This window comes from Nannobrachium achirus, assembly GCF_963921795.1.
Source record: "Nannobrachium achirus genome assembly, chromosome: 2".
Classification (NCBI taxonomy): Eukaryota; Metazoa; Chordata; class Actinopteri; order Myctophiformes; family Myctophidae; genus Nannobrachium; species Nannobrachium achirus.
Window position 1 is genome coordinate 11,811,174 of NC_137811.1, and position 11,900 is coordinate 11,823,073.

The following is an 11,900-nucleotide window of genomic DNA, read 5'->3' on the forward strand; positions in this document are numbered from 1 at the left end:
TACTCAAAGATTTGTGACAAAGTGACAAGCCAGTGGGCCAATTACTGTACATGAGTTATATTTCGTTGTTGTCGGGTGGAAACCTTGTATGTCCAAAACCGTTTGTTTTGTATTTATCATTTTAAAAATAATTTAAACTAGTGAAAACAGCCGATTTACAAGCACACAACGCCTCGCGGTGCGAGGCGTGTGCTTGTAGATCTGCTGATCTGCTACTTTTGTGCAACGGCCTTGTATGATGAAGCAGGGCTTTGCTTTGCAAAAAAATATATAAATTTGAAACTTCAGGCAAAATCATATTGCAAAATATGACAAAATATGACACAAAAGTGACAGGCAAAATCATATTGCCTGTCACTTCTCAGCCAAGGCTAACCATGTCGATGCATTGTTATTTTGTTGACTCATATTTAGGCTTATTGTATATACAGTATGTACATAATATTTTGTCAAAATGTATTTCACTTTGTGTGTTCACATCATCATTCTGAATAATAATGATTGTTTTGTTATTTAGGCCTAACCTACAGTTTAGATTTACAGGTAAATAGGCCATAACCTGACATGACCACAGTATACACACTACCCAGTGCATTCCTCATATGTTGAGCAGTTGCTCAAGTCTTTGCTGCATTGCTCATTATGCAGAATGTCCCGTTTCTTATGTATAGGCTAAACTAAAACTTGGCTTACTCAGCTAAGATGAGTTCTATACTTAAGACATTTGAATCATATTTAAATGATCAGATCAAAATTTCAATCATGCAAAATGTAAATGATCAGAAAGTCTTACACCTGATGTCCTCACCGCATTCACCCTAAACTGTCAAAACCCGAGCGGGACCCACAAAATGTAGTGAAACAATGGTTAACTGCTGCTTGGAGTTGCTTACTCAGCTGTGAGCACTTGTGTTTCACTGTACACAGTGGGTGTGTACAGTGAAACACATGCATATGACCCCCACCCCACACACATGCACGCACACACATTTTTACAGATAGATTTACAACCAGTAAAACCAGCTGACCTCTACTGTCTCTGTTATCATGTTGCATTGACCTGAAATCAACCTGATGTTGTTAGACTTTGATACTGAACGTGTTTAAACAGCTCATATAGGCCTACTCATGCAGTTTAATATCTAACTCACATATTCTTATCAGCAGACAGTATATCTGAGATCTAAATGATGAAATTCAACTTAATTGAACAACATACATCTCTGTCCTATTCAAATACACACACAAGCAGTTTGTTTTGTTACAAAGCTCTACTGTATAATAGCATCCTTAAGATGTTGGTTTAGCATCTTAGTAAGGAATGCCTCTTCCAGACTGTGGTCAAATAAATGTAGGGCCTAAATTTTAGGCCCTACATTTATTTGACCACAGTCTGGAAGAGGCATTCCTAAATCCGTGTCTAAGATGGTTACTTTTCTACTGTCCTCATCAACAACAACATCTGGTGTATTAGCTGTAACATTTGAAAATGTATCGTTTTCATCGTTGCACAGTTTGAATATGACAGGTGAAACCCAAGAGTGCTTATACATTTGAACAGATGTAAGTAAACTAGATTTACAACCAGTAAAAGCAATGCAATGTGAGAGTGATCTAGGCAACATCAACTCAGGACTCTTGGATCGCTGTCCTACACACTCTCCTATCTAACATCAGGGTCTTGAGCTCTACAGTATCGTTAGCTAAGCTGTCGCACCGCAGTGCATCTACTTAGGCGGTGCGCTTCTTGCCTCTCCTGGCTTTGACCTGGTTTGGCTCCCTTAGCGTCAGTTTGTTTGCCTCTAGTTCTTGGTGCCAGAAGCAGTGCCCTGCCAGCCTCATCCTTCTCTCTCTGACTTTGTCTGTGACCTGTGATAGGTCCCCTTAAAGGCCATTCGTAGCATTCTTGTGGAGACTCCAAAAGGCTTTTTCCAAACCACCTGACCTGACCTCTACTGTCTCTGTTATCATGTTGCATTGACCTGAAATCAACCTGATGTTGTTAGACTTTGATACAGCTCATATTATGATCATAAAGTTTAATATCTAACTCACATTTAAGAAGCACAATTGTTATGAGATAATTGTGAAATCTATCATTTAAAATGTGGATAATTTGACTTGACATGTGACTAGACTCCATCTAAGGCTCTTTCCAAACCGCCTGACCTCTACTGTCATCTTGCATTGATGGCCTGAAATCAACCTGATGTTGTTAGACATTGATATTGAACATGTTTAAACAGCTCATATAATCATTATATTTTTATTTTTGCGACCGAAGGTCACATTTACCCTGAGAAATCTCGTAGCTTGTCTGACTGACTGTCTGTACAGGAAGTGATGTCACGTGATGTCAGTGAGTCACAGTGATGTGGTACAGAATGACTCATATATGGGCATAAAAAGGATGTCACGTGACATCACTTCCTGTACTGACAGTCAGACAAGCTACGAGATCTCAGGGTATAAAAGTCCATATATGGTCATTCCCAGAAAAAGAAAAAAAAACCTTTATGCCCATACATGGAGATTTCTGATGTCATAAATCCCAGGCCGAAAATGAGAATGTTAGGGTACCCCATTATGCCCACATATGGAGAACCACAGGCATCAAACCAAGGCCCTAACTCACCAAGGCCCTGCTTGGCATTACTATTTAACGTAAGTGTTATGCCCGTATATGGAGATTCCTATATTGTCAATATTAAGGACATTATTAAGGATATTATGTTATCAATATTATAGGATATTATGTTATGTTATCAATTTTTGATGGGTCTGGTGCCATCAAAAAGCGGCTTACCTTTACGACGTTATAGTAGATAGATAGACATTTATTTATTTTATTATTATTTTTTTTTTTGATTGTGCAATAGTGCACTTTGGTCTGCCAGGCAGCAGAGGGCGGCGTCATGCTGAGAATGAATGTGATTTGCCTGTTACGTGCATTCAGACCAGTCACTGGCCACAGAGCCTCACAGCCAGAGAAATCAACAAGGAAGTGAATTGGTCTCCGTTGATGTTAACGCATAATGGATTTTTTACACCATCACCGCGGAAAATGTGTTTACAGTACACGGCGGCGCGACCCCTCATCAGCTTCAACAAGGTAAGCGAACGAACGAACGAACGCGAACGAGCGCCGTATTGGCGCGGAGGTCTCTTGAGAATTGGGGCGAACAGGAACGTCCAAAGCGGTATAAGAGTTAAGGACATAATGGGAATGCCCATATTTGGTAACGTCCATATATGGGCATGTTTTGACATAACATAACTATCATGAATGGGTCTCCATATATGAGTAACTGGTCCCATATACATCACTGGCCAGATCACGCCTCAATGTCTATAGCTGTTCTGACATCACATTGTTGACTGTCAAGACTGCTGACTATCATCACCTGGATATCCATGCGCATATGGAAATCCCTGATGTCATCAATTACCTTCCAAGTTGGAACAACACATAGATCTCCATTTATGGACTTGACTGGATCATCACATGGATCTCCATATATGGAGCTGACAACACTGACATCATCAACTATACATTACTCAGATCTCCATATATGGCTATGGCTGATTCATTCTGACATACTTTCCCTGTCTCCCCTCTGAATCTTAAGAATGTTGTCGACAACAATTATTATTATTTAAATAATTAATTATAACGTCTGCTTTGGAAAACTGGCTGACTTTTAATTACTTCATGACTTAATGACTCTACTAAAGTAAAACAGGGGAGAGTCTTTCCTTTTAAATTTGAGTCCCGGTGGAGTCATTCACATTATTGATCACATTTAACACATACATACAGTATACAGTACAATAACTGAAGAAACTTATTTTCTTTTTTTTTTTTTTCTTTTTTTTTTTAACTGAAGCCTGTCTTAGTGCTGATGAAGTGAGAATAGAAGACAAACTAGCAAAATTGTGTCTGGATTTTATAGGAAATTAAAAATATTTCAGAGTGGAAGTTATTGACCCTCACTCTGGATGGGTCAAGATAAATATATTCATGTCATTTTATTTCAGATCATAGGTCAGAATTTAAAACGATCGGAAAACAACACGTTATTGGGCCAATTAATCTTGACATCTGTAACTCTGCAGGAGCCTAGGGGGTCCGCTCAATATGCCGATGGGCCGTTGTTCTGTCTAGCGTCAGCAGGTTAGATACTCAGTAGCGTCACGGTTACTGAGGTTAGGGTTAGGGTTAGGTTTAGGCATAGTTTTACTGAGGTTAGGGTTAAGGTTAGGTTTAGTTCGTCGGCATACCGGCCCGTCAGCATATTGACACGGACCCAGAGCCTAGTCCTCCTCAGGGTTAGGGTTAGGGTTAGGGTTAGGGTTAGGAAAATCAATAAACTTGGTACAGGGTTAGGGTTAACCCTGTAAACTTGGTACAGTTTGATGCCCTATGGCAGCCATTTTCCTTTCCACCATAATACTTTGCATCATCTCTCCTGAACCAATCATGATAGCACAGAATACATTATGTCTATCACTGTTTGTATGGTCAACAATAACAAAGACACAACAATGACCACCAAATAATGTCATTAACAACACACACTGCCTGACCTAATTAGTGTGTGTGTGTGTGTGTTTGTGTGTGTGTGTGTGTGTGTGTGTGTGTGTGTGTGTGTGTGTGTGTGTGTGTGTGTGTGTGTGTGTGTGTGTGTGTGTGTGTGTGTGTGTGTGTGTGAGTGTGTGTGTGTGTGTGTGTGTGTGTGTGTCCTCCACAGAGACCAGCAGCAGATATCTCAGGGTTCCAGTGGTCAGTCAGCTCAGGAACATCAAACAGAGCTGGACTCCATATTTAAGGTATGCACCTGTAAACCTTTAATTTATCTATACAGAAATGTTCATCATAATAGAGACACCTGGACCTGGGCTGTCTGCAGAGTTGCCGTAGTCTTGTGTCGCGGGCCCCCAGCAACCCATAACTCTGCCCTGTGTCACGCCTGTCATGCGCACGCACATGCACGAGTGGGTATGCGAGAATGCGTTCCACAACTTTCCAATCCACTAACTTCGGGAAAGACAATTACCCTGTCTGGGCTGGCTAAAGTACCGTGGCTACTTACTTAGCATAACAATAACAGGTTTATAGGTGGGGGAAGGTATACGTCCTCACAGACATACAGTATATAAATGGGGCAGCGGCTGCGTCCCCACTCCCCAGGTCTTGCCGAGCTCTGCACGGCTGCAGCCACACAGATAGCCAGCCCAGACGACCTGAGAAGCCTACAGCCAATACATTTGGAACCAGTCTGCTTGGCTGCTTGCTGCTTCATGCCGCAGTGCGTGGATTTTTCCACACACTAACTTCTTGATCATATCATCATCAAACTTTGTTAAAACACTCACTAGGCTGTATGATGTTATCATCTCGTTGATTATTTATTATTATTTATTTATTTAGAAAACAAGAATAAAAAGTAGTCAAAGTCGATTACTTTTCTTATGCAGTTGCGCCGCGGGTCGCGAGAACATGTGTGCGCCACTAGATAAGCGACCCCCCAAAGATGTAATCACTACTACACCACTGGCTCTCTGTGTGTTCACCAAAGCATTTTATACCAGCCAAACATAGTTAGGTAAAGTTAGCCAAAAGTTAAACCAATCTGGGAACTAAATCAAAATCAATATCTCTCTTCACAAATGTGTTCATAAAGGTGTCAACTATCACCTCTGAACTTTCTCAATCACAACTCCCTTGGGGAACTTTGTGGGAACCAACCATATACACACCCCATATACACACCCTATATGCTCATATTGGCATTTTCTTTTCTTCATTTTATCCCCTTTAATCCCAAGCCCAGGTATCCCGATACCCCCAACTTTGATTGGTTCCCACAAAGTTCCCCAAGGGAGTTGTGATTGAGAAAGTTCAGAGGTGATAGTTGACACCTTTATGAACACATTTGTGAAGAAAGATATTGATTTTGATTTAGTTCCCAGATTGGTTTAACTTTCGGCTAACTTTACCTAACTAAACATTTGTCCATTAAGACTGAATTAATACTGTAACTTTGTTTTACTTTCTGCCATTGACACTCTGCTCTTGGCAGTCTGTTTGAGATGTGGTATTTATTGTTTAATGACACTGCACCTTCAACAGCTTATGGGAGATATTACATTTCCAATACTTTTCTTCCATGACACTGGGGGATCCTGAGGCGTTCCATGGCCAGCATGGAGATATACTGTAATCCCTCCCATCTGGTCCTTGGTCTTCCCCAATGATTAAATCAATTCAATACTGTATATAAACATTATTATCATTATGTGTTTCAGCTGCTTGAAGAGAATCTCGTAACATTGGTGAAGAAAGAGATGAAGAGGTTCCAGAGGGTTCTGACAACAGATTACCCAGAATGCTTAGAGAGTCAGAGGGAGGAGGGGGAGGTGGTGGATGGTGAGGGTGAGGAGGAGAGGAGAAGCATCACAGAGGGAGCTCTGAAGATCACACTGCACCTCCTGAGGAGTCAGAAGCAGGAGAAGCTGGCTGACATCCTGGAGATCAGTAAGAAAGACTTTATTCACACCTTTAACATGATGGAGATCAGTAAGAAAGACTTTATTCACACCTTTAACATGATGGAGATCAGCTAGAAAGACTTTATTCACACCTTTAACATGATGGAGATCAGTAAGAAAGACTTTATTCACACCTTTAACATGATGGAGATCATTGAGACTTTATTCACACCTTTAACATGATGGAGATCAGTAAGAAAGACTTTATTCACACCTTTAACATGATGGAGATCAGTAAGAAAGACTTTATTCACACCTTTAACATGATGGAGATCAGTAAGAAAGACTTTATTCACACCTTTAACATGATGGAGATCAGCTAGAAAGACTTTATTCACACCTTTAACATGATGGAGATCAGTAAGAAAGTAATTATACATAATTCAACATGATAAAATAAAAAATAATCGACAACTCTGTGGTTTATGTAAACATGTCTCCAAGCAGATCTATATGATTCGTAGAGAGAATTCACACAATAAGCTGTCAAAATGATAACTTGTAATGTGCTACTTTATGTCAACATAATACTTATAATTAACATATAATAAACCTCTACAAATGCACAACGAAAGGATAAATATAGTGTGTATCAGAAGTGTAGTAAGTATACTGTAGTAGACTAGACACACCAAGAATCAATAATCAAGAGGATATTATTGACACTAATATGTTAATTAATTAAGATATAAAAAGCCAAATATAATACTGTGCAAACAGTAACTATAATAACAATAACAACAGTAATACAGATAATGATCAATGGTATTCGTTTGTATTACTATATACATTAACATACAGTATATGCTCACCGGTGTCTTCCGTTCTTTGGTCATTTAGAAACTCTTGCTCCTGTCAGTCAACAACAACTCAAGTCTAATCTGAAGAAGAAGTGTAAGAATGTGTCAGAGTGGATTGCTAAAGAGGGAAACCCAACGCTTCTGAATCAGATCTTCACAGAGCTCTACATCACACAGGGAGGCAGTGGAGAGGTCAATAAAGAACATGAAGTCAGACAGATTGAAACAGCATCCAGGAAACCAGCCAGACCAGAGACACCAATCAGATTTGAAGACATTTTTAAACCCTTACCTGGACAAGATGAACCAATCAGAACAGTGATGACAAAGGGAGTGGCCGGCATTGGTAAAACAGTCTTAACTCAGAAGAATGCTCTGGACTGGGCAGAAGACAAAGCCAACCAGGATATACACTTCATGTTTCCACTCACTTTCAGAGAGCTGAATCTGATGAAGGAGAAGAAGTACAGCTTGGTGGGACTTCTCCATCATTTCTTTGGGGGAACCATGAAACCACTCAACAGCTTACAAGAGTTCCAAGTTATGTTCATCCTTGATGGATTAGATGAATTGAGGATTCCTCTAAACTTCCAGAACAATGAGATTGTAACAGATGTCACAAAGCCAATCTCGATGGGTGTGTTGCTGACAAACCTCATCAAGGGAAACCTGCTTCCCTCTGCTCGCATCTGGATAACTACACGACCTGCAGCAGCCGATCAGATCCCAAATGATTATGTTGACAGGCTGACAGAGGTCAGAGGATTCACCGATCCACAGAAAGAAGAGTTCTTCATCAAGAGATTCGGGGATGAGAAGCAGGCACGCCCAATCGTCTCACACGTCAAGAAATCCAAAAGCCTCCACATCATGTGTCACATCCCAATCTTCTGTTGGATCACTGCCTTAGTTCTGGAGGACATGTTGAGAACAGATATGAAAGGATTGCTGCCAAAGTACCTGACTGAGATGTACCTCCACTTCATGTTGGTTCAGTCCAAACACAAGAATGTGAAATATCATGATGGAGCTCAGACAAGTTCTGACAAGAATCCAGAAAATACGAAGGTCATTCTGTCTTTGGGAAAACTGGCGTTTGAACAGCTAGAGAAAGGCAACCTCATCTTCTATGAAGAAGACCTGAGAGAGTGTGGCATTGATATCAGAGATGCCTCTGTGTACTCTGGAATGTTTACACAGACCTTTAAAGAGGAGTTTGGGATGTACAAGGACACCGTTTTCTGCTTTGTCCATCTTAGTGTTCAAGAGTTTCTCGCTGCTCTCTATGTCTTTGTCTCCTTCACCAAGGATGGTGTCAACCTACTGTCAGGACCACAAGAAACCTCCACTCTGCCCAAGTTAAATCACCTCTACCAAAGCGCTGTAGACAAGGCCATACAGAGTCCAAATGGACACCTGGACTTGTTCCTTCGGTTCCTGCTGGGCCTTTCTTTGGACACCAATCAGACACTGCTTCGAAGATTGCTGACACAGACAGGAAAAAGCTTCCAGACCAATCAAGAAACGGTCCAATACATCAAGAAGAAGATCACAGAGAATCCATCTCCAGAGAGAAGCATCAATCTCTTCCACTGTCTGAATGAGCTGAATGATCATTCTCTAGAGGAGGACATCCAAAGGTTCCTGACATCAGGACGTCTCTCCACAGACAAGCTCTCTCCTGCTCAGTGGTCAGCTCTGGTCTTCATGTTGCTGTCTTCAGGAAAGGAACTGGATGTTTTTGACCTTAAGAAATACTCTGCTTCAGAGGAAGCACTTCTAAGGCTTCTGCCCGTCCTCAAAGCCTCCAATAAAGCTCTGTAGGTTCATTGATAATTTGATATATTTCATATATTATATGATCATTCTTTAACAGAAAATCTAATAACGATTTATCACTAATGTTTCTCCAGTCTGAGTGGCTGTAACCTGTCAGAGAGTTGCTGTCAGGAGTTGTCATCAGCTCTCAGCTCCAGCTCTAGTCTGAGAGAAGTGGACTTGAGCAACAATGACCTGCAGGATTCTGGCATAAACCTTCTGGCTGTGGGACTGGGGAGTCCACACTGCATGTTGGAGACTCTGAAGTTAGTATGCCTGAAACTGTGTTCAGCTGTTTTAAACCACAATATGTTTTTAAATTAAGTGGAACAGATTGTAACATTGATAAATATGTGTGTGTGTGTGTGTGTGTGTGTGTGTGTGTGTGTGTGTGTGTGTGTGTGTGTGTGTGTGTGTGTGTGTGTGTGTGTGTGTGTGTGTGTGTGTGTGTGTGCGCGCGTGCGTAGTCTGTCAGGATGTCTGGTCACAGAGAAAGGCTGTTCTGCTCTGACCTCAGCTCTGCACTCCAACCCTTCCAATTTGAGAGCGTTGAACCTGAGCTACAACCATCCAGGAGAATCAGGAGAATCGATGCTCTCTGCTGTTGTGAAGGATCCACACTATAGACTGGAAACGCTTTGGTATGAGAGACTTGGTCTGTGTGTGAATGTTCATAGTGTCTACTGTCTACTCAGTCCATGGGTCACATAGAAATTAATCTGGTAGGATTCACCTCGAAACATGGGCTGCATATTGTTGTAGTGTTGTTGTTTGGTTTCTATTCTGAATGTTTTGAAGGTTTGCACAGGGCTCTACATCCGGTATTGTCCCAGCTCAGATCTGAGCCTGGGACAACTTCCTGGTCAGGAATATCATAGTTTTTGCCCAGAAGTTCTTCTCGCCCCCTAGTGAAAAAAACAAACAAAAAAAAACATAGAATAAGCAGGCAATTCAGCTCTGGTAGCAGGAGGCTGTGTGTGAGCCCAGGCGAATGCAGGCGAATGCAACATTTTTGTCGGATTTCACCTGCTTGTCACTCGATCTGTCTTCGACTCTTCTACCAGCTCACCTCTGATTGAAAAATAATAACTAGGTGTTAGACCCTGAGCTCTGTGTCTGCTGCGAACAGAGCTCAACGAACATAGCTCTTATCAGCTATTTTCATAATATATATCTGTGGAACCGATTCAAACCAAATTCCAAGTGCTTATCAGGGTTGGGGGTCCCCCGTTCAAATAGAGTTATTTTCAGGGTTCACAACCTGAAAACGAACCACTGATCTAGAAGAGGATGTGTGTGTGTGTGTGTGTGTGTGTGTGTGTGTGTGTGTGTGTGTGTGTGTGTGTGTGTGTGTGTGTGTGTGTGCGTGTGTGCGTGCGTGCGTGCGTGCGTGCGTGCATGCTTGTGTTTGTGTGTTTGTGTGTTTGTGTGTGTGCATGTTCTGTTAATTTCACAAACAACTGCACCAATCATTGCCAGTAGGTCAAGGAAGTAAATTGATGTCACAATGCTGATGTCATAGAGAATCTACAGGAAAGCCACACCATTATTACAGCCTGTCTTGTTGTCTCCGCCAGGCCGAAAGGCATGACGAGACAATGTTTTCGCCCCTGTCCGTCCGAGGAAGAAATGACACTTAACATTTTTCAAATCAGCATCATGATGCCGCTATAACAGGCAGATTCGTGTTTTTACCAATAACTCCACCGATGTGTAAAACATGCACACTCCCTAGAGGCCTTTGCCCTGCATTTTTCACATCTGCTTTTTATAGCGCCACCAGGAGGCCAACATATCTAAAACAAATGTTTTATATTACGCCTTCAGATTTGTTCCTAAAATCCCACAAACCAGTACAGAGTATTCTATAGTCAAGTGATCAAGACTGAGCTCTCAAAGTTTGCAGGATTGGTCCGTTTTGAACAAAATGCCTCAAATCATAAACACAGCTTGTGATTTCCATGCAATTTTGCATGCACATTCCCAATAGGTCAAGGAACAAATGCCATCCTTTTCACATTGGCCTGTTATAGCGCCACCAGCAGCTCAATTTTCGCAAAACACATTTTTGGAACATAATGCCTCAAATCATGACAGGCCGCAGATGACATGGCACCCTTTTCACATTTGCATATCATAGCGCCACAAGGAGGCCAATATAATCTACCTGACCTGGTGGAGACCTGTGCTTGGAAGAGCACTGCCTCTAGTTAAAGGACAACTTTAGTTTTTTACAACAAGGGTTCATATTTTAGATTGTAATTAAAGAATATAAAAGATGAGTGTTAAAATTATGTGTACAAGTGGCTAAATATGTATGTCATTTTACACAGAATAAGCCCATTCCCAAGATACAACGCAACCTTTCATGGTTGGATGTGACTTATGGGGGCTAGAAGCGTTACTGTAAATAGCAATAAAGAAACTGCTGGCATATTGTGTCTAAAAAGACATATTTAGCCACTTGTACGCATGCCCCACATTTTAGCACGGTAAACGCGATAAAACAATAGAACGAAGCAAATAAAACATTTTAACACTCACTTTTTCTTTCTCTAATTACAATCTAAAATATGAACCCTTGTTGTAAAAAAAACAAAGTTGTCCTTTAATACTATACCATAGTGTAATGTTGTTAGGAACACTTGTCCCTCACTTATGCAATACCTGTTGTACCTGTTGTCATAGTAACCTAGTGCAGTACCACTTGGAGGCCAGTCTATGGTGTAA

The 11,900-nt window shown here is 41.2% G+C and overlaps 1 protein-coding gene across 3 annotated transcripts in view; it reads left to right on the forward strand.

Moving 5' to 3' along the window:
* LOC308301172 (protein NLRC3-like) overlaps positions 1–11,900 on the forward strand; it is a 34,057-nt gene that overhangs the window by 15,610 nt on the left and 6,547 nt on the right. For all 3 annotated transcript variants that reach the window (XM_080745065.1, XM_080745067.1, XM_080745066.1), the window contains 5 exons: positions 4,752–4,830; positions 6,310–6,538; positions 7,393–9,172; positions 9,266–9,436; positions 9,638–9,811. In XM_080745065.1, the coding sequence (XP_080601191.1) occupies positions 4,752–4,830; positions 6,310–6,538; positions 7,393–9,172; positions 9,266–9,436; positions 9,638–9,811 (2,433 nt within the window). The remainder of the gene's footprint in view (positions 1–4,751; positions 4,831–6,309; positions 6,539–7,392; positions 9,173–9,265; positions 9,437–9,637; positions 9,812–11,900) is intronic.